General features: G+C 43.6%; 1 protein-coding gene across 4 annotated transcripts in view; it reads left to right on the top strand.

Moving 5' to 3' along the window:
* Positions 1-9,932: 9,932 nt before the first annotated feature.
* The window catches only part of RAB44 (RAB44, member RAS oncogene family), a 35,906-nt gene continuing 17,991 nt past the window's right edge, over positions 9,933-27,847 (top strand). For 2 of the 4 annotated variants that reach the window (XM_077904224.1, XM_077904222.1), the window contains exons 1-3: positions 9,933-10,076; positions 13,397-13,614; positions 27,105-27,216. In XM_077904224.1, coding sequence (XP_077760350.1) covers positions 13,408-13,614; positions 27,105-27,216 — 319 coding nt within the window. In that variant the 5' untranslated portion in view covers positions 9,933-10,076; positions 13,397-13,407. Of the gene's footprint in view, positions 10,077-11,885; positions 12,721-13,396; positions 13,615-26,175; positions 26,855-27,104; positions 27,217-27,847 lie in introns of those variants that run through there. The other 2 variants (XM_077904223.1, XM_077904225.1) reach the window with 2 other exon arrangements.

Raw genomic sequence — 27,847 nt, 5'->3', positions numbered from 1 at the left:
ACAGAGTAGGTCCATAGGCCCACTGGACTCTGAGATGAACCTGGCCAGGACTCCATTATCACCCAGCCTTGCATGTCCTCCTCCTCTAAAAGGAGCCTATAATGGTATTTTGGGTCGGCTGGTACTGGGGTAAGCTCAGACTCTGTATCAAATAGACCTCAACAGATCTGTTCCACACTGCACAGCTCTTCTGCTAAATAGCCAGAGGGCACTTTGAAGGGAAGAGTTGAGGAAGTATTTATTTAGTATACTTACAGTGACATTATGGGGTTTTTTCTTCAATCAGTGAGTCTGAGTCTGAGAACTGGCTCAAATTTGGCAGCTGGGTGAGAAATTGTGATTTTTCTATGGTGGCAGCTGGCATCAGCTTTTGCTCACCCCCCTTGACCGGCAGTGGTTCAGTCAAGCCATGTCCTATTCAATGCTCCTCTCTCTTAGCTTTAGAAATGCCACTGTCAAAGGGCTCTGCTGACCCGGTCAGGCTTTGTGTCTACCTTGCCTCTGATGATTAAGTGGCTGTCTGAGGCCTCTGCTCCTCTTGGATCATAGTGTGTCCCTTGCGTTGACAGTGGCCATGTCATTTCATGATAGTATCTCCCAGCCAGCTCTGAGCTCCTCTCACTGGTACATCCTTTATTGCTTTGAGAAGGGAGGGCCTTCTGGGCCCTCCTGGGGATGACAGGTCCAGGGTGGGGGGCCTCACTAGGATGTTCAGTCCTGAGTTAAGAGAGAGACTTCCATACAAACTCTCTTTATCTAGTCTGTATTCCTCATCTCTCCCAGCACTGGTCCTTGAGATCTCCCATGGGTGTTTCCCTAGTCATACCCATACTTATTAGCCAGACTGTAGCTTTTTTGGTAACCTGTACTTTCCTGGTTGGGCAATGTTGAGACTTGACCCCAATGATTCATCTAGAGAAGGGGCCAGCAAACCAAAACTCTGTGGCCTAGCTACTTGTTTTGTATAAAGTTTTATGGGAAAGCAGACATGCCCATTTGTTTACCTATTGTCTATGGCTGGTTTTGCTCTATTATATTAAGGAGTGCAAAGTCCGAATTGAGTAGTTGTGACACAGACCATGTGGCCCACAGACCTAAACTATTTACTCTCATGTCCTTGAAGAAGATGTTTGCTGCCTCTGGTCTAGAAGCCATGAGGGGAGGTGGAATGGATCTTGGGGAAGGTAAACATTCACCTCAGGTGAATCCTTCGTGTGGGCTTCAGGTAGTGATAGAAAACCTCCTCTAGAGGGTGCTTCTGCAGGCCTGGGGAGCTTAGGGGACATGGGGTACAGGTTCCTGAGGGCATCCATCCACATATCTCAGCACCCCTCTCCCAACTTTTCCTGCTGGCTGGGGCCATGCACTGAGCCCCCCCGTAGCACCACCACCTTTATGATGAAATCCTGGGGCTGATTATCAACCCAGATGAGGGCCATTTAGAATGCTCTTATGGGGTTCTCCTGTCTCCCACAACATGCTCTAAGTCAAGCCTGTCATTCGTTTTCTTCGAGACCTCTAGGGCAGTTAACCAAAGCAAGCCAAGGTCACACTCCTCACCGCCACCCCCCCACCCCCCCCACCCCCCCCACCCCCGTCTTTCCAGCGTTAGATCTATGGTATAAGTCCGTGTTGCCCTGGAATCCCACCTGTTCCTCACCCCAATCCACCTCCGCACAGCTGAGTGTTGGTCCTTGTGTAGTCACAGCCTGTCACGGGCTGTCAATACCTTGTTCATTGCCAGCAGTCCGGTCCCCCTTGTCATCACATTGGCAAGGGATCCATTTTCAGAAGCCCATACTGCTTTCTGTCATTTTTGGTACCAGGTCTGGGAATCAAGTCCCGTATCAGGCTCCCTGCGAGGAGCCAGCTTCTTCCTCTGCCTGTGTCTCTGTTTCTCATGAATAAATAAATAAAAATTTTTAAAAAATATTGGCAACTAAACGGAAAGAATTGAACTTTTTTCTACTTGAAAAATTTATTTTACTTATTTTTACTATTTTACCAATGTGGTAAATATTTGGGAAAGAGCTATCTCTAGATCAACCAATACACTTTAAAAATATTTTGTATTCTGGGATGCACGGGTAGCTCAATGGTTGAGCGTCTGCCTTTGGCTCAGGGCATGATCCTGGGGTCGTGGGATGGAGTCCCACATGGGGCTCTCAGCAGGGAGTCTCCTTCTCCCTCTGCCTGTGTCTCTGTCTCTCTCTGTATCTCTCATGAATAAATAAATTAAATCTTAAAAAAAAAAAATCACTGTGGCTTTACCCTCTCCCACCAGCCCACAGAAATGTGAGCTCCATGAGGGGAAGTCTTTGCCTGTTTTGTTTGCGGCTGTGTCCCAGGACCTAAAAAAGTACCCAACACAGGGCAGCCCGGGTGGCTAAGGGTTTAGCACCGCCTTCAGCCTAAGGCGTGATCCTGGAGACCCAGGATCGAGTCCCACGTAGGTTCCCTGAGTGGAGCCTGCTTCTCCCTCTGCCTGAGTCTCTGCCTCTCTCTGTGTGTGTCTCTCATGAATAAATAAAATCTTAAAAAAAAAGTACCCAACACCTAGTAGGTGGTCAATAATATTTGTTGAATGAATGAATTATTCCCTATGGCTTGTATTTCCTTCCTGACCCCAGTATTCATCTTTCAAACCCCACCCCACCCATCCCTGCTTCTGGTCCCGGGTTGCTGCCCCTCATGGCTTGACAATCAGTTTGGCATGTGAACAGGGCTATCTGCGAATTGGCAGGATGGACAAGTTAGAGACTCTCTCAGTCCCCTTCTTTTAACAGCCGCAAAAATAACAACAGCTAACACTGATGATCATCTGCCTAACACAGTTCCAAATGCTTTATGCGGGTTTATAGCATTTAATCCTAATAACAGACCTAGGAGTTGGGCATTGCCTTTGCCTGTGTTTTACAGGAGATAAACTGAGGCAATAAGCCCTTAAGTCACTCGCCTGAGAGCACTCAGGTGGGGAGCCAGGATATTCACGCGGATACCTCAGGTCATGTGGCCTGCTCCTTGAACCCTGGACCTCTACCATCGTGACAATTCTGGGGAGGCCTGCCAGCAGTCTCCCCTGTGCCCCTCCTCTGTCTCTGAAGTAATTTTGGGGTTTTCTCAATCATATGTAAAGTGTGCTGTATAAATGCGAATTTGCACCAAGCTCCCTGGCCGGGGTTCCCTGCAGGGAATAGCCGGCTGCCTACATGTTCTTTCCAGAGATAGTTGGGAGGCAACAGCTGGAGGCTGGGAGCCCAGCTCTCGACACTGCACCTCAGGACGGAGAGTATTTTGCTTCAGGATTTACTAAACCTTGAACTGAATTCAAGCATCTTTGGGGGATTGAAAAACAGTGAATGTGAAACTTTCCCATTCATAAAACAGTCTCACCATCTTGGATCTCCGTTCATCCACTCAGTTTTTGGAAAATGTAGTTTCTGAGCTCAGTGTTTTTAAGTCCAGTGACGCCGTATTTTAAAATAAGCTCTGCTGTTTCCAAAAAGGCCTGGCTCTAACTTTTATCTCAGCACTTGGCTCCAGCCTCTGGCCAGCTGGCTTGCAGGCAGGTTCCCTCCTGGGGCTGCTGCACGGGGCGGCCAGGCCTGACAGGCTGGGTTCTGACCACTTGGGCTCTGGCAGGGGGTCCTGGGACCAGCCAGGCCTTCTCCGTGCCCCTTTTATCTCCATGACTGGGAGGTGGGTCATGGGGATGTGGGGCAAATGGACTGAGGATGCTTTGAGATCCTGGGGGCTGGGTCTGAAAGTTCCAACTTCACTCTGCTTCCCAGGGAAATGGAGAGATTCCCTCACTGCAGAGAAAAAGGCCTTGGATTTGTGGCAGTTGCCCCATCCAGCAGCGAATTGGGTTGACCCTGCTTTCAAAATATATCCAGAGGTGTCTGGGTGGCTCAGTTGGTTAAGTTGGTTAAGCGTCTGACTCTTGATCTCAGCTCAGGTCTTGATTTCAGGGTTGTGAGTTCAAGTCCTGTGTTGGGCTACATGCTGGGTGTGGCACCTGCTTAAAAAGAAAAAATGGGGGGCACCTGGGTGGCTCAGTCGGTTAACCAACTGCCTTTGGCTCAGGTCATGATCCCAGGGTTCTGTGATCAAGCCCCAAGTCTGGCCCCTTGCTCATTGGTGGTAGTGGTGGGAGGTGTCTGCTTCTTCCTCTCCCTCTGCCCCTCTTCCCAGCTCATGTTCTCTCTCTTCCTCTCTCTGGTCTCTCTCTCAAATTAAAAAAAAAAAAAATCTAACCCCCCTACCCCCCAACGATATATATCCAGAGTTCTCTCACCATCACCTCCACCACTGTTTTCCTGGTCCAAACTATCTCTTCTTGTCTGAATTATCCTAACAGCCCCCTTCCTGGTCTCCTTGTTTCTGTGTTTGCCTTGTACAGTCTGCTATCCACAATGAAGGATCATGTCACCCTCCAAATGGCTTCCACCTCACTTACACTAAGAACCCAGATCCTTACGTGGCCTATAAGTTCTCCTTTCTGTTATTCCCGACCTTATCTTCTCTACTCTTCCCTCCACACAGGTCTAGCCACACAGGTTTCCTCACTGTTCCTTGTGTACACAAAATGTGTTCCTACCTCAGGGCCTTTGCATTCACTGTTCCCCCTCTTCACATTCTTCTTCTAAATCTTCTTCCTCATAAGGTCTCTTCCAATACCACCTCAGACAGGCCTCCCCCAAACACCTCATATAAAGTATGCTTCTCACCATTTTATCCATTCGCTCCGCTTTACTTTTCTTCATAGCACTTATTGTTACCAAACATTATATGGCATATGTTTTTTTCTCTTAGTTTTGTATTCTTTTTTTAAAATTTTTATTTATTTATGATAGTCACACAGAGAGAGAGAGAGGCAGAGACACAGGCAGAGGGAGAAGCAGGCTCCATGCACCGGGAGCCCGACGTGGGATTCGATCCCGGGTCTCCAGGATCGCGCCCTGGGCCAAAGGCAGGCGCTAAACCGCTGCGCCACCCAGGGATCCCTTAGCTTTGTATTCTTAGTGCCTAGCACAGTGTTTGGTGCATATTAGGTGCTCAAAAAATATTTTGGGATAAAAACAACGAATGCCTTATTTAGTTCAATAAAGCTATAGAAACTCTGAGTATCAATTTCCTCAGTTGTGAAAATGGGATAAAAAGGGATGGTTTGTTGGGAGAATATATGTTTATTTAGAAATTAAATAATTCAATTTCAAAACTTTATTTATTTAAAAAAATATTTTATTTATTTATTTATTTATTCATGAGAGACACACAGAGACAGAGACAGAGACAGAGACACAGGCAGAGGGAGAAGCAGGCTTCATGCAGGGAGCCCGACGTGGGACTCGATCCCGGGTCTCCAGGATCACGCCCTGGGCCAAAAGCAGCGCTAAACCTCTGAGCCACCCGGGCTACCCTCAAAACTTTTTTTCAAAGATTTTATTTTTTTATTCAAGAGAGACACAGAGAAAGAGGCAGAGACATGGGCAGAAGCAGGCTCCCCGCAGGGAGCCCAATGTAGGACTCGATCTCAGGGCCCCGGGACCATGACCTGAGCCAAAGGCAGATGCTCAACCACTGAGCCACCCAGGAATCCCCAATTTCAAAACTTTTGGTTTTGAAATAGTTTCAGACACACAGAAAAGTTGCAAAAATAGTAAGGTAATTCCCATATACCCTTCACCAATAGTCTCTGTATGTGACCATTTTAGCACATTTCCCGTATCATTCTCTCTCTGAATAATAAATTTATTTTTGAGCAGATAATGTATAAAAATGGTACAAAAAAAGCAGTGGAATATAAATTTCCCTCCTTCTCTCCAGCCAACTGCTACCAGTTTCCCATATGTCCTGTCAGAAATATTTGGTGCATTTACAGCCATATATGAAAGCACATGTATTTATAGAGCATAAATTTTATCCACACACTTTTTTCTTCATGCAAAACATACTGGACTCACTGTTTTGTACCTAGCTTTTTTTTTTTTTTTTAAGATTTTATTTATTTGTTTAAGAGAGAGAATGAGTGGGAGGAGAGGCAGAGGGAAAGAATCTCAAGCAGATTCCCCACCAAGCGCGGGGCCCGTTGTACCCTATTCTGTGGCCCATGAGATCATGACCTAAACCGAAACCAAGAACCTGATGCTTGACTGAGCAAGCCAGCCAGGCGCCCCTGAACCTTGCTTTTTAAATTCAACAATATATTTTGAAGATCTTCACACCCGTCCACCTGTATCTTTCTCCTCATTTTCTTCACAACCACAGGGTGGGTCCTATATGGGCATATTTGAGCTTCTTTAACCAGGTCCCCGTTGATGGAAATTTCAATTGTTTCCAGTCTTTTGCTTCTATCAACAATGCTGTAATGAAATACTGTCGTATCGACATTTGGGGCATCACCTACAGGACAAATGACTAGCAGTGAAATTGCTGAGTAAAAAGCTCTTTCCTTTTTAATGTTGACAGATATCACCACATTGCTTTTCAGGAAAACTGTACCAATTCACGTTCTTACTCACAACATGTGAAAATGTTTTCCTACATCCTTTACAACACACCACACCATCAATAATTTTTTGTTCTAACAGTTGGAAAACTTAAAAATATCACATTGTAGTTTTTTTTATTGCTTTTATTATAAATGAGGATAAAACTTTTTCACATGTTGAAAAGCCATTGATGCTTTTTTCCCATGAGCCACCTATTTATATAGTGCCAATTTTTCTAATGCATTGTTGCTTTTTCATTGATCTATGAGGAACTCATGATCTATGGAGGAAATGAACTTGTTTTCTGTGATATGAGAATATTTTTCACTGTTTGTTTGCCTTTTGGCTTGTCACTGGTGACCTTTATTTTTGTCACTCAGTTATTTATTTTTTATTTATTTTTAAAGATTTATTTATTTGAGAGAGAGAGCACGAGTGGGAGGGGCATAACAGAAGGAGAGACTCTCAAGCAGATTCTACACTGAGCACAGAGTTAGATGTGAGGCTTGATTCCACCACCATGAGATCATGACCTGAGCTGAAACCAAGATTTTTTTTTAAAGATTTTATTTATTTATCCATGAGAGACACACACACAAAGAGAGAGAGGGGCATAGACACAGGCAGAGCGAGAAGCAGGCTCCATGCAGGGAGCCTGATGTGGGACTCGATCCTGGGTTTCCAGGGTCACGCCCTGGGCTGAAGGTGGTGCCAAACCACTGATCCACCAGGGCTGCCCTGAAACCAAGAGTTGATGCTTAACCGACTGTGCCACCTGGGAGGATCTTCAGTCATTTATTTTTTATTTGGAAACTTCTATATAGTTGAATGTGTCAAAATTTTTTTTTTTATGGCTTCTAATGATTTGTAATAAGCCTGAAATGGCTTACTTGCTCCAAGATTATTTTAAAAACTCTCCTGGGGCACTTAGGTGGCTCAGTTGGTTAAGCGGCTGCTTTCGGCTCAGGTCATGATCCCAGGGTCTTGGGATCGAGCCTGGCATTGGGCATTCTGATTAGCAGAGAAGAAAGAGCCTGCTTCTGCCTGCCTGTCCACTTACTTGTGCTTTCTCTCTGTCAAATAAATAAATAAAATCTTTTTTAAAGAGATTTTATTTGGGAAGCCTGCATGGCTCAGCAGTTTAGCACTACTTTGGCTGGGGCATGATCCTGGAGACCCAGGATCGAGTCCCATGTCAGGCTCCCTGCATGGAGCCTGCTTCTCCCTCTGCCTCTCTCTCTGTGTGTGTCTCTCACGAATAAATCAAAAAGATTTTATTGATTTATTCATGAGAGACACACAGAGAGAGACAGAGGCACAGGCAGAAGGAGAAGCAGGCTCCCTGCAGGGAGCCCGATGTGGGACTCGATTCCGGTTCCCAGGATCATGCCTTGAGCCAAAGGCAGACAAACACTCAACTGCTGAGCCACTCAGGTGTCCCATAAATAAAATCTTTAAAAAATTTTTTAATTAAAATAAAAAACTATCCCATGATTTCTTAAAAAAAAAAAAAAGATTTATTTACTTACTTGGAGAGAGAGAAGAGAGAGGAAGGACCAGATGGAGAAAGAGAGATCTCCAGCTGACTCCCCACTGAGTGTGGAGCAGGATTCAGGACTTGATCTCACCACCCTGAGATCGTGATCTGCCCTAAAACTATGAGTCAGATATTGAGCTGACTGAGCCACCCAGGTACTTCTATCCCATGATTTCTTTCTGCCTTTCATTTTCTTTTTTTAAGATTAATTGATTGGTTGGTTGGTTTTTTAGAGAGAGAGAGAAAGAGCATGCACATAAGCAGGGGAGGAAGAGAAGAGAGGAGGAGGAGGAGAAAAGCAGATTCTCTGCTGAGCGAGGAGCTGGGATGCGGGGCTTAGTTGAATGAGCAGAAATCAAGAGTCCCAAGTATCCTGCTGAGCCACCCAGGCACCCCATCCCATGATTTCTTACAGCATTTGTTCTAACATACACAAAAGTGTAGAGAGACTAGAATGAGCGGACAGTAACTTCATTAACTTCAACAGTAAGCAGAACAGGGCCAGGACTTTATTTCACATGCTCCACCTGTTCCCCCACCCTTCCATTATTGTGAAACAAATCCTAAACTTATAACTTTATGATCTTTTAATGTTGAAACTTCTGATCCATCTGGAATTATTTTATTTTATTATTTTAAAAAAGACTTCATTTATTTAATTTAAAAATACATTTCCTAAAAATTTTATTTATTTATTTATTTATTTATTTATTTATTTATTTATTTATTTATTATTTATTTATTTATTTTAGAGAGAGAGCATGCACATGAGTGGGGAGTGCAGAGGGAGAGGGAGAGAAAGAATCTCAAGCAGGTTCCATGCTCAGCACAGAGCCCGATAAGAGGCTGGATCTCACAACCCCTGAGATCATGACCTGAGCCAAAATCAAGAGCTGGACACTAAACTGACTGAGCCACCCAAGCACCCGGGATTTTATTTATTTTTAAGCAATCTCTACACCCAATGTGGGACTCGAAATCACAACCCCAAGATCAAGAGTTGCATTCTCTTCTGACTGAGCCAGCGAGGCGCCCTCATCTGGAATTATTTTAGAGTTAGATCTCCAGCTTCACTTTTGCAGATAGCTAGCTCATTTTTCAAATCGTTTATTGAATAAGCCATCTTTTATCCACTGATTTAAAATGCCACTTTTATTTATTTATTTAATATTTTATTTATTCATGAGAGACAGAGAGAGAGAGCGAGAGAGGCAGAGACACAGGCGGAGGGAGAAGCAGGCTCCGTGCAGGGAGCCCAACATGGGACTCGATCCCATGTATCCAGGATCAGGCCCTGGGCTGAAGGCAGCGCTAAACTGCTGAGCCACCCGGACTGCACTGTAAAATGCCACTTTTAATATACATTAAATTCCCATATGTACTTGAGTCTGTTCCTGTCAATTCTGTTCCATTCATTCATCCCTGTATATTCATGCACTGGTATCACACTCTTTTTGGTTGTAGCCCTACAGTATATTTTGGTATTAAGTTAGACTATTTATCTAAAAGAAAATTTGGATGAAGGCCTCCCCTGATATTCCTTACCACCTGAGGGTGAGAACCTGAGGGAAGGCACGGTGTGCAGTTACTCCAGGATGGTTCATACACCCAGCTTTAGCCACAACTGTGCCCATCAACACTCTGGTTGGGACAAGGCATAGCAACATGCTGGCAACCGAAGACTCAGTTCCAGGTTCTGGCCTTGCCACTGAGAGCTGGGTGACCTTGAGCAACCTGTCTTCCCCTTCAGAGCTTCTGCTTAGAAAGACCTCCCTCTCATTCCCAGCACTCTCTAATTCTACGATTTTAGGGTGAGAGACCTGAGGAGGACCAGGCAAGATTATGAAAGGACAACCAGTGCTTGCTTCTACAGGAAGTCCCATAGATAACACAGGAGATTGGCTCGCTGGGGAACGGAAAGAGCGATTAAGCAAGAGACAAGACTGTTAACAGTGCCAGAACTCGTGGGCTCCTGGGGGCAGCGGTTGCCTCAGCGCCAAGTCCAGGAGGCCAGGACTGTGTGCACGACTGGGAGCCTTTGAGAGGTGGGAGCCACCTGGAGTCACAATGCTCTTTTTCTTTGGAGGGGTTGGGGTTGGGAGAAGGAGCAGTGGTCCCCATTTGGCTCCAAGGACGCAAAGATCTGAGCCCTTTTTTCTCAAGAATTTGGAGCTCTCTGCATGGTCCAGTGAGGATGCTGGGGCAGGGGGCTGGGATAGATTGCCTACCATAAGTGGCCGTGTGATTTTGGGCAAGTCACCTGTTTTCTCAGGTGCCTGGTTTCTCTCTTCGAGTCTGTGAGAGGAAGAGAGAGGTAAGTAGACTAGAGCAAGGCACTAGGTAGTCTCTCAGACCCACCAACTTACAATTTGGGTTCTGTGACCATCACTATTACTGGTAGTTATTGAATGACGTGAATGGAGTGAGGAGAAGACCCAGTTCTTTGCCCGTTTGGAGAAAGAATGAAGGAATTGGGGGAAGCCCTAGGGTAGCCGTTCCCTACCCTGTTTTTCTTATAAGGCTCTCCACACCCTGACCCAAAGCCTATAGTGTCTGTTCCCCTAACCCAATGGCACAGTGGGGAGCTGATTCCTGTAGTTTCCTGGGAGCAAGATCGATTTGTTCTCAACTTTGGCTTCCAACTTTGTCTGGTTTCTCAGGTGAGGAATGTGGGGAAGAGAGGGGAGGGCTGAGGGTGCCAATGTGTGTTCCTGGTCACCAGGGGCTTCTAATGGTTTAGGGTATGAAGTAGGGATGTTCCAGAGAGGGGAATGTAGCAGAGGATGGAGGAGTGCCCCTGCAGGCTGACTGTGAGGGGTGTTGTTCTGAGTGACTCCGAATGGGCAGGAACCTTCGTACATGCCAACAACCTGTGAAGAATGTCCTATCAGACCCGTGAGGGAGTGGTCAGTGGTGGGAGCTGGCTGAGGAGGGAGTGTGTGTGTGTGTGTGTGTGTGTGTGAGCACCCATGTACGCACAGGTAAGGAGTGACAGAGAATGTCCCCTACTATCTTTGGGTGGTCATGCTTGGCTGTGAAAGGGGTGCAGACTGTTTTTAGGGTGTGCTGTAAGGCCATGAGGGGGAGGGGAGGGCCAGAGGGAGAGAAAGAAGCAGGCTCCCCACTGAGCAGGGAGCCTGATATGGGGCTCGATCCTAGAACCCTGGGATCATGACCCAAGCTGGAGGCAGATGCTTAACCGACTTAGCCAGTCAGGTGCCCCCAGAATTTATTTTAGGATTCTAGTTTCCTTTACTTGTGGGAGTCCAGCAGACTCAGTGATGTGGCACCCATATCATTGTAAACTCTTCGCTTAGTGTTTCAGTTCTGGAAGCTTCTGCCCTGAGAATCTTATCTTGCTGCCTCCTGTATGTTGTCTCCAACGGAAGTACATGTGCACCTTGAGTTTCCAAGTGTTACACCTACAGGCAAAGCTGGCCCACTCTGCCCTGCTCCCGAAGCCCTTGTCCCACACACTCTCTGTCAGGTCCACACAGAGATGGTGGCATCTATGGTCCACACAGGGGCCTTCGGCCACCAAGGAGGTACCTCTCCAGGAAGTGGTCTGGGGGATCCTGGGGGGATCCTATTCTACTAAGCGTCATGGCTTGGGCAGGCCTCAGCATCTCAGAGCTTTTCTTGGCCTGCTCACAGGTCAACTAGGAATAAATTGTATCTGTACAGTACTCAGCTTTTATGAGGCTCAAATGGAATCCCCCCCCCCCCATTTGTAGCCTTTGCTGGTTCACGTGTGTAAATACTCCCCTGGTGGCTGATCCCATGCCACTGGAAGAAATGTGCACAATTGGCTTCTGCAAGCCCCTCAGACCCAGCTTTGCAGTTTTCACCTATGAGCTTTAAACTGCATCTGAAACAGACTTGACAGGCCCGAGAGAGAGCCATGGGGACAGCAAGACAGAGAGAAACAAATGCAGAGATAAACCACACAAGAAGAAAGAGAGAGAAAGGCTGGCGGAGAGAGAGAGAGGAGACACTTGACTTCTCTTTAAAGTCTGGGGAACTCTGCAGGCTGAGGAATGGCCTTATTCAAGTCCTATGCAGCCTGTGTCAGAGAACTTGCCCGAAGGGAGGCTGGACCAGTGGTGCCAGGACCCTAGAAGGAGCCCACCGTCCCTCCGTTCAGCCTGTCTGTGACCTTCCACCACAGCAGAGAAAGCCCAGAAGAATCTTGTTCCTGCTGGCTCACACTGCTCATGTTTCTTTGTGCGTGCCGTTCACTGCTTCTAAATCCCACCTGCCTTCTTTAGAGCTTGGCTCCAGTCCCACGCCCTGCAGGAAGCTGCCTGCCCGTGGGCCCAGCAAGGCCCTCGCACCCAATGGAATTTTATGTACCCCTTGCTTATTCCCCCAGGGCAGGCCCAGACTGGATATCTTCCAGACTCCTTGGGGTCTCACCTAGACAAATCTTCATCCATCAAAATCCTAATCAATTGACTGACCCAAGACTTTCAGTGATAGTTGGGAAGACTCCAATTAATGAATTGGACAACCCGTACATGAGCACCTACTGTGTGCTAAGGAGCTGGGAACACTGTGGACCAAAGTGCACAGTGACATCCATAGGGGGAGCCCAGAGCATCACGGGGCCACAGTCCAGGGGGCATTGAACACTGCTTGAAGTGTGGAGATGGCTGCAGGGAAGGCTTCTCGGAGGAGGCAGTCTCTAAGGTGAGGGAGGAAGAGGCATCATTAGGTGGAGGATAAGAGAGTTGGGGAAGCTGGGCAAAGGGAGCAAAATGAGAAAGAATCTGATATTCTAGGAATGGAGGTGGTTCAGCAGACTTGACAGACCATGAGGGTGTGGGAGAGAGTGGGATGAAGCAGGGTGCAAGTCTGTAAGAGCTACTGATTCCCTGGTGCATGTGTCCAAGGAGCAGGGAAATGGTGTTTAGAAATTAAAAAAAAAAAAAAAAAGATTGTTGGAGGTCAGGTGAGATAGAGGGAGGAAGCAACCTCCAAGGTGAGATATGAGGAAATGAGCTGGAGAACTATCAGGAGAGACAGATGAGACAGCTAGATCCTGGACAACCGTGTGTCCGCACCCTCGACTCAAAACAGAACCTATCCTGCGTGGGGCTCTTTTCTATAATGGCCAAAAGATCTAACAGAGATGAGGACACATGGATAGCTTGGGGGAAAAGCATTCCAAGCAGAAGGAACAGAAAGGGCAAAGGCCTCATGCTGGAAGCCAGGAGGTCGGGGAGGCTCCCGAGGTTGGAGAAGCCAGCTGGGGTCCAGTTAGCTTCATCAGCTGTGGTGTGTTTTCTCCAAGAGCCGTGGGAGGGTTTTCAGCACAGTGACTGCTCAGCAGCCTGATGCCACCTCTCCATTCTTCGGTCCCCAGGCCAAAGCAGCATGGAGAGTGGACAGAGAGTGCCCCGAAAAGGCCGCAAGCTGGGCTCCAGCCGCCGGCGGCAGATGCGAGAACCAGCTGATGGCCAGGATGCCCCCGTGGCTTCAGAGCCAGAGCCCTTGTCCTCAGAGGTGGCCATGGAGCTGCAGCGTTTCTTTCAGGACTGTGGTGCCAAGGAGAGGGGCTTTGTCACCCGCGAGGACCTGGCGGTGAGTCCACATCCCTAGCTCACCCTCTGAATCCCTTTTCTGTAGCCTCCTGAGACTTCCTATCCCAGGAAAGCAGGGCAGGCCTGCTCTTTCCCCTTTCTCTCATCTAAAATTTGCTTTCAAAGAGGAACTCTCATGCACTGTTGGTGGGAATGTGAATTGGTGCAGCCACAGTGGCAGATGGTATAGAAGTTTCTCAAAAATTTTGAAATAGAAATAGCCTACAATCCAATAATTTCTCTATTGGGTATTTACCCAAATAAAATACTAATTCAAAAAGATATCTGCATCCCTATGTTCGTTACTTATAGTAGCCAAGATATGGAAGCAGCCTAGTGTCCCTTGATAAATGAATGAATAAGGAAGAAGTCACACACACACACACCACACTGGAATATTACTCAGCCACAAAAAGAATGAGATCTTCTTATATGTAACAACATGGATGGACCTAGAGGGTATCATGCTACACGAAATAAGTCAGACAGAGAAAGACAATACTCTATGATTTCACTTAGATGGAGAATCAAAAAACAAAACAAATGAACAAACAAAAAGCAGAAACAGACCCATAAATGCAGAGAACAAACTGGTGGTTGCCAGAGGGGAGGCAAGTGGAAGGACAGGTGAAATGGGTGAAGGGAAGAGGGGGATACAGGCTTCTGGCTATGGAATGAATGAGTCACGGGGATGAAAGGTACAGCATGACGAATATAGTCAAGGGTATTGTAATAGTGCTGTATGGTGGTGGCTACACTTGTGCCAAACACAGTGTAATATATAGCCTTGTCCAATCATATGTTGTACATCTGGAACTAATGTAACATTATGTGCCAACTATACTTCAATTAAAAATTAATTAATTAGGGGTGCCTGGGTGGCTCAGTTGGTTAAGCCTCCAACTCTTGCTTTCAGCTCAGGTCATGATCTCTTGGTCATGAGATCGAGTTCCATGTCAGGCTCTGTGCTGACCATGCAGCCTGCATAAGTCTCTCTCTCCCTCTCTCTCTCTGCTCCCCCACTCTCTTCCCCTCCCTAAAAAACTCCAATTAATTAATTAATTAGTTAAACAAAATACAAAGATCAGTGGGCAAAAAGCATGGTTTGTATGCAAAGAAATGTTCTCTGTGCTAGTTGACAAGCACATGTATTTTCTGAAGCAAATAAATAAATATGATAAAATTTGTGCTCAGAAAAGGTGAGGAATTTGTTTATATTAATATGTAAATGGATGATCAGGCATTATGCATTCCCATCTTTCAGAAAGATTTGCACTTAACAAAGGAAAGGACCTCACACCAAAGAAGGAACTTGCAAGTGACATAATTTTAGGCCCATTGAGCAGAGAAGTTTATCCCGGGGAGCAGAGTCCTACAAACCATGTCAATGACTATAAATGTCAGTGACACATGAGATTGGCCATGGTTGTGTGTCCCACCCAGGAAGGAGTCTTAGGCTCTGGCCTAGACCAATGTTGACTGATATTTGGTTTTTCCTCATTCTCTGCAGAGCGGCCTATGTGGCTTGCTGGAATCTCACTGGGCCTACTGTCTCCTCTGGATACTTTTCCATGCTCCAGACCTTTTCCTGCCCCTGTCAAAACTGACTTTGCCTGTGTTCTATCCTCAGGGCCATAACAAAGTACATGCAAACGGCTGATACTGAAATTGAATTTTCAGGGGCGCTTGACTGGCTCAGTCAGTAGAGCATGTGACTCTTGATCTCAGGGGTCATGAGTTCAAGTCCAACATTGGGCATAGAGATTACTGAAAGAAAGAAAGAAAGAAAGAAAGAAAGAAAGAAAGAAAGAAAGAAAGAAAGAAAGAAAGAAAGAAAGAAAAAGAAAGAGAAAGAAAGAAAGAAAGAAGAAAGAAAGAAAGAAAGAAAGAGAAAGAAAGAAAGAAAGAAAGAAAGAAAGAAAGAAAGAAAGAAAGAAAGAAGAAAAACTTTCTCAGGGTAGCCTTTACCAACTCCCTCAAATAAGTCAGTTTCTCTCTCTCTCTCTCTCTCTCTCTGTCATGAATAAATAAATAAAGTCTTTTTTTAAAATTTTTATTTATTTATGATAGTCACACACACAGAGAGAGAGAGAGGCAGAGACATAGGCAGAGGGAGAAGCAGGCTCCATGCACTGGGAGCCCGACGTGGGATTCGATCCCGGGTCTCCAGGATCACGCCCTGGGCCAAAGGCAGGCGCTAAACCGCTGTACCACCCAGGGATCCCTAAATAAATAAAATCTTTTAAAAAATCAAGCAAATAAAAAACAGCACTCATCAAAGTTCTTATCTAGTTAATTATTATTACTAATTAATGAAGGAACCACTAAGATGTTATGATTGGCTCAAAAGCACATGAGAAGCCAGTATACAGTATTTAAAGGCAATTTGACAGGAGAGTGTTAGGATAAGATTGCTGAGTTCAATTTTTAAAATGGCTGATGTCCAACAGGCTGTAAATCTTTGGGGTTAGTTGTTCTACAAGACAAAAATTATTTTCATCTCTCCCGGGCAAAAATCTGCAAGTTAACAAGTAACTGCAGCAAGTCTGGGACTTTTTAATTAAAGATAAACAATGAGATGGACTGAGTACATTCCTCTAGTCTAGACAATGCTTGAAGGGACGTGTTCTCTACCTTTTGGCCTGGTTTCCAAGTTTCCAGTTATTCAGATAATTTTCTGTGATGATAAATAATCTCCCAAGTCTATTCCCAATATAAAAAAAACTCTCATTAGGTTGCCACCTATTCCCATCCATGCAGCCAGGGTATTAATGACACATGGGCATGGGTTTGCTCTGCAAATATACACTTTGAAAATATTAAGCCATTTTCGCTTCTGTCCAGATGTTTTCACACAGAACCTGAGATTTAAAACCTCTTATTTGCTCTTCTACCTAGAGTGAATCTCTGTCCCAGTTTGCCAGGGGCTGGAAGGATGCCTGGGATGTGGGACTTCCAGTGTCAAAACTGGGAATGTCTGGCGCAGCCTGGGTCAAGCTGGCCACCCAATTTCTATGCTCAGGCCAGGAAACTAAACCCAGGACTTTTTTTACCAGCTGTCACCCGCAGCCCCTATAAGTGCAAGGAGTTTCCTTTCTTGAAATTCCCAATTTTTCTAAGGTCCCTCTCCAGCCCAGAAGTGGCTTTCCTTATCAACTGGTTCCAGGCCAGGTTGCTGGGAGGATTTTGCAAATATGATTCCATGGCTGTTCCTTACAGTAGACTTGTCACATATGATTGAGAATTAGTCTCCAACATGACAATCTTTTTTTTTTTTTTTTTTTTTTTTTTTTTTTAAGATTTAATTTGTTGGGCAGCCCCGGTGGCTCAGCAGTTTAGTGCTACCTCAGCCCAGGGCATGATCCTGGAGACCCCGGATCGAATCCCATGTTGGGCTCCCTGCGTGGGGCCTGTTTCTTCCTCTGCCTGTGTCTCTGCCTCTTTCTCTCTCTCTCTCTCTCTGCGTCTTTCATGAGTAAATAAATAAAATCTTAAAAAAAAAAGATTTCTTAAAAAAAAGATTTAATTTGTTTATTTGACAGACACAGAGAGACACAACACAGCCATGAGTAATAGCAGGCAGAGGGAGAAGCAGACTCCCCACAGAGCAGAGAGCCCAATGTGGGGCTCAATCCCAGGACCCTGACCTGAGCCGAAGGCAGATGCTTAACTGACTGAGTCACCCATGTGCCCCCAACATGACACGCTCATTACACAATTGATTTATCCAACTACATCCCAGCAAAAAAGGAGGACAAATTCTTATTGAATCCATGTAAATAACTATATTGCCATGGAAAGTAAGGAGGTTCAGTAAAAGTATCAGTTTCTGAATCAGGAGGGGGGTCAATGAGATTCAAATAATATTTAAAATGTTTAATTTTGGGGGCACCTGGGTGGCTCTGTGGTTGAGTGTCTGCCTTTGGCCCAGGTCGTGATCCCAGAGTCCTGGGATCGAGTCCTGCACCAGGATCCCCACAGGGAGCCTGCTTCTCCCTCTGCCTGTGTCTCTGCCTTTCTCTCTGTGTCTCTCATGACACAGAGAGAAATAAATAAATAAATAAATAAATAAATAAATAAATAAATAAATAAAATCTTAAAAAGGAAAGTTTAATTTCAGTTTACAGAAGCTGCAATCTACTAAACTGAAAGTTAGACATGGCTCAAGAAGACAAAAATCTTCCTCATAAATCCATAAAGATAGAATAAAAAATAATACCAACTATATTCCCAACAAATAACCACACCTCCATTCCCTTGAACCATTCATTCAGTTCTACATCATTAATTCCTGATCTGCTGGATCTTGAGTGAGCTGGCTGCTTCTGGACTCAAGAGTCTTAGAAATTATCAGGCTGCCAGCTTGGCTCGCTAATGTCAGCTCAGAATCTTTGTATCCATGTGAAGCATCAGTAGTTCAGAGAACCTGGTACAATCCTTTTCCATGAGGCTTCGGGTCTGTACTTTGTGGCTCATGGCTTTTAACTGAGGTTTCAGGCCAGGGTAGGAAAACAGAAACATTTTTGGTAATGAGACTGAAAATCTGTGGTTACTTATTACAGTAACTATTAATATCGGAGTGGAAGATGCTAAAATTCTCTGTTGGGATACAGCACGTAACTATTTTGTAGGGTTTGATCAGTGTTTCCTCTGAAGATAAGCACTTATCAAAGATCGGCAAAGGCACTGAGAAATCTCCAGGGCCTTCCTATAAAGCATGCAATTTCTGAAGTCTTTATATGAATTGCATTCTACCTACATAAACTTAGCCTAGGAAAGCCTGAACATCTCTTCTGATTTGATGGTTCTTCCCATGATGTTCTTTTTTTTCAACCCAAACCATATATATACATATACATTTTATTTTTATTTTTAAATTTTATTTAAATTCATTTCATTAACATATAAAGCATTATTGGTTTCAGAGGTAGAGACCAGTGATTCATCAGTCTCATATAATACCCAGTGCTCATCCCATCACATGCCCTCCTTAATGCCCGTTACCCAGCTACCCCATTACACCACCCCCTTCCCCTCCAGAGACCCTCATTTTGTTTCCTATGATTAAGAGTCCCCCACCAAAAAAACAATGAGTCCCTTATGGTTTGTCTCCCTCTCTGATTTTGTCTTTTATTTTTTCCTCTCTTCCCTTATGATCCTCTGTTTTGTTTCTTTGATTCTACATATGAGTGAGATCATATAATTGTCTTTCTCTGATTGACTTATTTTGCTCAGCGTAATATCCTCTGGTTCCATCTGTATCATTGCAAATGGCAAGATTTGGGGTGTTTTGATGGCTGAGTAGTATCCCACTGTATACATATATATATATACCACATCTTCTTTATCCATTCATCTGTCTGTCAATGGACATCTGGGCTCTTTCCATAGTTTGGCTATTGTGGGCATTGCTGCTATAAACATTGGGGTGCAGGTGCCCCTTCAGGTCACTTCATTTGTATCTTTGGGGTAAATACCCAGTAGTGCAATTGCTGAGTGGTAGGGTAGCTCTATTTTCAACTTTGTGGGGGACCTCATAGAGAGGCTACACCAGCTTGTGTTCCCACAAAGGAGGGAATGTAAGAGGGCTCCCCTTTCTCCGCATCATTGACAACATCTGTCATTTCCTGACTTGTTCATTTTAGCCATTGTTCCTGGTGTGAGTTGGTATCTCACTGCGGTTTTAATTTGTATTTCCCTGATGCCAAGTGATATTGAGCATTTTCTCATGTCTGTTGGCTATTTGTACGTCTTCTTTAGAGAAATATCTATTTGTGTCTTCTGTTCATTTCTTGATTGGATTATTTGTTCTTTGGGTGTTGAGTTTTGATAAGTTCTGTATAGATTCTGGATACTATCCTTTATCTGATATGTCCTTTGCAAACATCTTCTCCCGTTCTATCAGTTGTCTTTTGGTTTTGTCGACTGTTTCCTTTGTTGTGCAAAAGCTTTTTATCTTGATGAAGTCCCAGTAGTTCATTTTTGCCTTTGTTTCCCTTGCCTTTGGAGATATGTCTAGTAAGAAGCTGCTGTGGCCGATGCCCCAAAAGGTTGCTACCTGTGTTGTCCTCTAGGATTTTGATGGATTCTTGTCTCACATCAATGTCTTTCATCCATTTTGAGTCTATTTTTGTGTTTGATGTAAGGAAATGGTCCAGTTTCACTCTCCTGCATGTGGTTGTCCAATTTTCCCAACACCATTTGTTGAAAAGACTGTCTTTTTTCCATTGGATATTCTTTCCTGCTTTGTTGAAGACTGGTTGACCACAGAGTTGAGGGTCCATTTCTAGGTTCTCTATTCTGTTCCATTGATCTATGTGTCTGTTTTGTGCCAATACCATGCTGTCTTGATGATTACAGCTTTGTAATCGAGCTTGAAGCCTGGAATTGTGATGCCACCAGTTTGAGTTTTCTTTTTCAACATTCCTTTTTTTTTTTTTTTTTTTTTTCAACATTCCTTTGGCTATTCGGGGTCTTTACTGGTTCCATTCAAGTTTTAGGATTATTTGTTCCAACTCTAAGAAATAAGTTGATGGTATTTTTTTTTAAGATTTTATTTATTTATTCATGAGAATACACAGAGAGGAGAGAGAGGCAGAGACACAACACAGGCAGAGAGAGAAGCAGGCTCCATGCAGGGAGCTGGACGTGGGACTTGATCCCGGGGGTTACCCTGGGCTGCAGACGGCGCTAAACCGCTGCGCCACCTGGGCTGCCCAAATTGATGGTATTTTGATAGAGATTGCATTGAATGTATAAATTGCTCTAGGTAGCATAGACATTTTAACAATATTTATTTTTCCAATCTATAAGCATGGAACATTTTTCCCTTTCTTTGTGTCTTCCTCGGTTTCTTTCATGAGTGTTCTCTAGTTTTCTGAGTATAGATCCCTTACCTCTTTGGTGAAGTTTATTCCTAGATATCTTATAGTTTGGGGTGCAAATATAAATGGAATCGACTCCTTAATTTCTCTTTCTTTGGTCTCATTGTTAATGTATAGGAATGCAACTGATTTCTGTACATTGATTTTATATCCTGCCACTTTGCTGAATTCCCGTATGAGTTCTAGAAATTTTGAGGTGGAGTCTTTTGGGTATTCCATATAAAGTATCACGTCATCTACACAGAATGAGAGTTTGACTTCTTCTTTTTTTTTTTAATTTTTATTTATTCATGATAGGCACACAGTGAGTGAGAGAGAGGCAGAGACACAGGCAGAGGGAGAAGCAGGCTCCATGCACCGGGAGCCTGACGTGGGATTCGATCCCTGATCTCCAGGATCGCGCCCTGGGCCAAAGGCAGGCGCCAAACCGCTGCGCCACCCAGGGATCCCAGTTTGACTTCTTCTTTGCCCATCCAGATGCCTTTTGTTTCTTTTTGTTGTCTGATTGCTGAGGCTAGGACTTCCAATACTATGTTGAACAACAGGGGTGAAAGTGGACATTTCTGCTGTGTTCCTGACCTTAGGGGAAAAGCTCTGTTTTCATATATATATATATATGAAATATATATATATATATATATATATATATAAATCATATATATATGATATATATATATCATACACATGGATACTTTTTCAAAAGTTTAACCTCCATCCTCCTAACCCAAGCCATATGTAATATCAGATTTTTTTTTTTTACAGGTTAAACCCTCAGTTTTTATTTTCATCTACATGAAACAGATATTGTTAAGATTTCTCTTTATTGATATAATCAGCTCACTATCTTTTAGGAGCAAGTGTTAAACATAACTGTTTTATTTGTATTAATTAACCTTAATGAACTTTATTTTTTTAAAGATTTTATTTATTTATTTATGATAGACACAGAGAGAGAGACACACACACACACAGAAACACAGGCAGAGGGAGAAGCAGGCTCCATGCAGGGAGCCCCATGCGGCACTCGATCCCAGAACTCCAGGATCACGCCCCGGCCAAAGGCAGGCGCTAAACCACTGAGCCACCCAGGGATCCCACCTTAATGAACTTTAAAAATACTTCATAAGTTATTCGTATTGTCCAAAAGGACATTAGAAATATTTCAGTATCAAGGATTTGAAGCAAGAATTTCTTTATGATTTTTGAAAATTATTTTTTCAGGTATTTTTAAATTGAGTCATAACTGACATTATATTAGTTTCAGGTATATAATGTGATGATTTGATATCTATATATGTTACAAAATGATCACCACAATAAGTCTAGTTAACAGCCATCACCATACATTACAACATTTTTTTTCTTGTGATGAGAACTTTCAAGATCTACTCTCCTAGCTACTTTCAAAGATGCAGTTCAGTATTATTAACTATTGTCACCATGATGTGACAATATTATATCCCCATGATTTATTCATTTTATAACTGGAAGTTGTACTTTCTTTGACCCTTCCTCCTGCAACCCCTGCCTCAGGCAACCACCAATCTGTTCTCTGTATTCATGAGCTCAGTTTTTAGGTCTGTTGGTTAGTTGGTTGGTTTTAGATTCCACATATAAGTGAACTCATTCAGTATTTATCTTTTTCTGTCTGACATAATTCATTTAGCATAGTGCCCCTCAAGTTCCATCCCTGTTGTTGCAAATTGCAAGATTTCATTCTTTTATATGGCTGAATAATGTTCCATTGTATATATATCCCATGTATTTATTTGTTCTTCCATCCATGAGCATTTAGGTTGTTTTTGCCTTAGCTACTGTAACTAATGCTGCAATGAATGTGGGAGTACAGACATCTTTTCATATTACTGCTTTGTGCTATCTTCAGGTAAATAGCTAGAAGTAGGATTGCTGGATCCTAGGGTAGTTTTATTTTGAATTTTTTTTAGCAACCACCATACTGTTTTCCACAGGGACTGCATCAATTTACATTCTCACCAACAGTGCACGAGGGTTCCCTTTTCTCTACATTCTTGCCAACGCTTGTTATTTCTTGCCTATCCTGCTCTTATGATAGTGGTGAAGTATTTAATAAAGACAGAGAACGATATCCTAAAATTTTTTCCCCTAAATTTAGGATCTTATATTGGGAGGGCAAAGTCAGAAGAACTATCGGAGAAGATTTTGGCCACTGGATTAAGATAGGATCATAGGAGCCTGAGAAATAGTACTTCGTTACCTATTTAATCAAAGTGACAATAAAATAAAATATTTTGAGATAAACATAGAAGAAGGTAATATGACTACAAGGATACTTAGCTCTTTCATAAAAGAGATGCCTTAGATGTTTTATAAATGAAAATATGATCAAGTCAAAACAGAGAAGTTTATTCTGTTGACATATGGAATAATTTATCTTGACAATTTACACAGAAGATAAATAGTAGCTACTTTTTAACTCCTGCTAAGAGCTCTACAACCAGTTCATCATTTTAATGGAGATAGAGCTGAATTCTAGTTTTTGCATTAATATAACATGTGGCATATAACATATAACAATTTTTAAAAATTATTTATTTTAAACCCATCAAAACAGAGACAAATTTGTCACTTGGCAAAAACACATTTCATAGCTTATTTATTATAAATCAAGGCAACTAAAATTCCCTTTCAGCAAATTCTTCACGTTTGTATTTTCATCTCTTTTCATGTTCTGAAACAATCAGACACTTAAGACAAAACCACTCCCTTATTCCTTAGAAAATCAAAACGTATCCTGTTTTCCTTGCAGACACAGCTGTATCTCTGCCACCGTTGGTCCTAGTAGAGGCTCAAACATCCGTAGTGATTATAACTTTTAACCAAAATAACTAACTTCTATTTCACAGAAAGAGCTGGGATGCAAATAATGGAGCACTATCTGTGTTATTTAAGCATTTTAGTAGATTTAGCAAAGTTCACAAACAGACACGACACATTTTACAGTCACACATATCTCTTGCACAAGTTTTTAAAAAATTGTCATGAAAGGGGGGCCTGGGTGGCTCAGTTGGTTAAGCGTCTGCCTTCGCTCTGGTCATGATCCCAGGGTCCTAGGATCAAGCCCTGCATCGAGCCCTGCATCCAGCCCTGCATCAAGCCCTGCATCGGGATCCCTGCTCAGCAGGGAGTCTGCTTTTCCTTCTCCCTCTGCCCCTCCCCCTGTTCCTGTTCTCTCTCTCTCAAACAAATAAATAAAAAATCTTCAGAAAATTGTAAAAAAATATACATAACATGAAATCTGCTACTTTAAGCATTTTTATGTTTAGAGTGCAGTGGCATTGGGTGCATTTCACAATTGGTGCAACCATCACCACCACCCATTTCCAGACCTTCCCCAACTGAAACTGTGTCCCAGAGTTCCTTCCCATTCTCCTTTCTCTTCATCCCTTGGAATCCCCCACTCTCCTTTCTATGAATTTGACCACTCTAGGTCCCTCATATAAGTGAGAAAATATAGTATTTGTCTTTTGTGACCCACCTCTTTCACTCAGCATGATGTCCCTAATGCTCATTCATGCCATAGCAGGTGTCAGAATTTCCTTCCCTTTTAAGGCTGACCAATATTCCACTGTATGCATAGACCACATTTTGTCTTTCTGTTCATCCCTCAGTGGATATTTGAGTTGCTTCCATCCTGTGGCTATTGTGAATAGCACTGCTATGAACTTGGGTGTAAAAATATCTACTTGAGTCTTGAGTTTCTGCTTGGCCTTGCACAACTATTTAAAGTGGCAAGAATGGGGGCACATGAGTGGCTCAGAAGGTTAAGCATTGGACTCTGGTCATGATCTCAGGGTTGTGAAATTGAGCCCCAGGTCAGGCTCTGTGTTCAGTGAGGAGTCTGCTTGGGATTCTTTTTCTCCCTCTGCCCCCACCCCCACCTGCTCTTTCTCTCTCTCTCAAATAAAAAAATAAATCTTAAAAAAAAAGTAAAGTGGCAAAAATGAATTCACTCATTAACATAACCCAAAGTTATAGCTGCCCTCTTGCATGTAAAAATAAAAAGTAAAAGGACATAAACTTAAAATTATGCTTAGCAATCAATATTTCAGTTTTTCTCAGAAACTGTCCCCGTAGCCAAAAATTATTTATTAATTATTATTAATTCACATTTTTGAAGTTACCTAAGGATCTTGGGACTGTGTAATGAGTCAACTTAGTTGAACACAAATTTACTTTTTTTTTTTTTTTTTACATTTTTCTTATCTTAAACATTATGTAAGGGATCCCTGGGTGGCACAGCGGTTTAGCGCCTGCCTTTGGCCCAGGGCGCAATCCTGGAGACCTGGGATCGAGTCCCACGTCGGGCTCCCGGTGCATGGAGCCTGCTTCTCCCTCTGCCTATGTCTCTGCCTCTCTCTCTCTCTCTCTCTCTCTCTGTGTGACTATCATAAATAAATAAATTTTAAAAAATTATTTAAAAAATTTAAACATTATGTAAGGATAATGTTGACTTATTTGGTCAGTAAGACAAAATCAGAAGTATAAGAAATTAATATTAACTAGTTTCTTCACATAAAACAAATCTAGATTTTATAAAAAGTAGAATGTTTAATTGTATTATACTTAATATAAAGCAAACACTGATAGCCATTATTTGCATTTTATAAACAAAATTACTAAACCAGTCTAATTTACCCAAAGATTTACATTAATTACGTTAACCTGGCTCCTTAAAAGCTTTCTGAGCTAGCAATTTCTTGTAAGAGGGATTTTTTTTTTTAAGTCTAGCACATTTAGGGGTTCCTGGGTGGCTCAGTCGGTTAAGCGTCTGCCTTTGGCCCAGGTCATGATCTCAGGGTTCTGGGATTGAGCCCCTTGTTGTTGGGCTCTGCACTCAGCAAGGAGTCTGCTTCTCCCTCTGCCCTTCCCTCTGCTCGTGCTCTCTCTCTCTCTCTGTTAATAAAATCTTTTTTAAAAATATTTATTTATTTTATTTATTTATGATAGACATAGAGAGAGAGAGAGAGAGAGAGAGAGAGAGAGAGAGAGAGAGAGGCAGAGACACGGGAGGAGGGAGAAGCAGGCTCCAGGCTCCATGCGGGAGCCCAACGTGGGACTCGATCCCGGGACTCCAGGATCATGTCCTGGGCCAAAGGCAGGCGCTAAACCGCTGCGCCACCCAGGGATCCCCAAAATCTTTAAATAAATAAAGTTTAGCACATTTAAAGCACTAGAAATTCAGTCTCTTTATTCATGATTTCGGAGAACATTAGATTTATATTAGTGCTTATTTGTTTCTACAAACCAATCAACACAGAAACCCTGTAAGACACATAGTACTCTAAGTCATTAATACCCTCCAGATGTAGAAAACTATTTCATACTCACAGAAGAGCTAAAGGTCTTTCTGAATTGCAGCCATGTAGACACCCAGATACAGAGACCCAGGGGCTTCATACGTACAACTCCAGGGCACAGATCAAAAGTAAACACAGACACACAAAACTAAACAGTCCAGAACTCAAAGAGCTGGTCTCCTTCCTAGCAGGTACAAAATGCTTCAATTTGGAGCATACGTAGAAAAACCACCACCAACAACAAAGATCAGCAGATCAGATTTTCTGTTGCCTCTCAACCAACAGATACTCTGTCTCCATCATGCATCCCACAGGGATCGCCAATGGCCAGTCCATAGAGCTGAATTCCCCATCATTGCTATCACCAAAAATGAAAACACAGAATCAGCAAGAAAAAAAAGACAAACCACAATAGCAAGAGAAACAGCAAACCTAAAGTTCTGTCACACATGGGATTCTGTCCAAGAGCCAAGGGAGGAAATGTTTGAGTTTCTCAAAGCCCATGAGGGGCACATCTCCAGCACCACACATTCTTGGTTCTGACAAGTGAGTTTACGGGGGCATCTCCATGGAACCTCCAAAACTCTTACAGTACGAGTTCCAAAAAGGTAAAATCATGACCCTTGGGAAAAAGAAAATAAATCCCTCTTAAAGGTTTTATTTAGCTCATTAGTTAATGAGAGATGCCATGAGTAGTTGACAGAGCATTTAAAAAGCTGGATAACAAAGAAGTGTTAGAACGAGATTGCTGAGTTAGATTTTTCAAAGCTGGTTAATGTACAACAGGCCATAAATCTTTGAGGTCATCTGAGATCTCCAGTCTGTCCCAGGAGATGAAATGAAGTACATTCTTACAGTCCAGAAGATGCTTGGGTGGCCTCTGCCCTTGTGGAATGCTGAAAGAGTGTGCTGTCCACCTTTGGGACTTATTTTCAAATTCCAGATAACTTTTTTGGATCTCGATAAACACGTTCTGGGGAGGATTAGCCACCGTCCTTAGGGATGAGACTCAGAAGGGGTAAGTTTTTATTGATGTCGGATGGAGGAAGGGAAAAGATGTGTAGGGAGTTGAAGGCTCTGCCGAGAGGGCCGTCTTGAGTGGGGTCCTGGAGCCTCCAAGGTAGGCCCTGGATCAGCTTGGGTCTGGGACTCCAAAGTTGGGGAGGGAAGGGATGGGGGTCGCTAAAGACAAACATTTCTCTTTTTTTTTGAGGATAGCCCAGAGTCTTCCCCAGGGCGAAGAGCGCCAACTTACCTCTTCCTTGCAGGTGGCCAAGTTCAGCTTCGTGGGCAGCGAAGAGGAGCTGGAGATGATCTTTGACTGGGTGGATGTGGAGCAGAAGGGACGCCTCTCTCTGGAAGAATTCAGCTCTGGGCTCAGTATGTCTGTCCTGGGAGAACTCTAGTGACTTGCTGCATAGCCAGGCATCCCATGCAGTGTGCCCAGTACAGGGAGGCTAGGCTGACATAAAAGGCAACATAAAAGGCAACAGGGAACCTCCACAGCACCCCGAGAGCAGTTCATGGCATGGATGATGATATGAATTACTCTGGAGATGAGGATACTAAGTCCATGTGGGCAAGCAGTTGGTTTAAGACAAGGCTAGGCCTTAAGGCTCTAGCCCAGGAGACCTACTCACTTCCTTTCCTATCAGCAAGAGCAGTTCTTTGGCTGGGGATGGAGGTGCTCCTCTTAGCATCCTCCTCCTCCAGGGAGGCCTCCAGGCTTGCTTACTTTCTGATGCCTCACTTGTCTTCTCCCCAGCAAAAGGTTCCCTTGAGCAAGAGGTTAAGCAATTCCCTGTCTTGAGACCACAGGCTTTGTTTCTGCCTGAGGAAGGTCACATTCTGGCTTTGGGAATTCCAGGCCCCAGGGAGCAACAGAGGGTGATATTTAGCAGTTGGGAGCTTCCCAGGCTTTCTTTGTCCCCCTTTGGGCAGGGCTGCTCCAATGCCTGCTTCTCAGGACAGGCCCAAAAGGACCTAAAAAGGCCAAGGTCAGCAGAGCACA

This window comes from Canis aureus, chromosome 7 (genome assembly GCF_053574225.1).
Source record: "Canis aureus isolate CA01 chromosome 7, VMU_Caureus_v.1.0, whole genome shotgun sequence".
In the NCBI taxonomy this organism is placed as follows: domain Eukaryota; kingdom Metazoa; phylum Chordata; class Mammalia; order Carnivora; family Canidae; genus Canis; species Canis aureus.
Note: the sequence above shows the minus strand (reverse complement) of the source record. Positions and strands in the feature narration are given on the sequence as shown.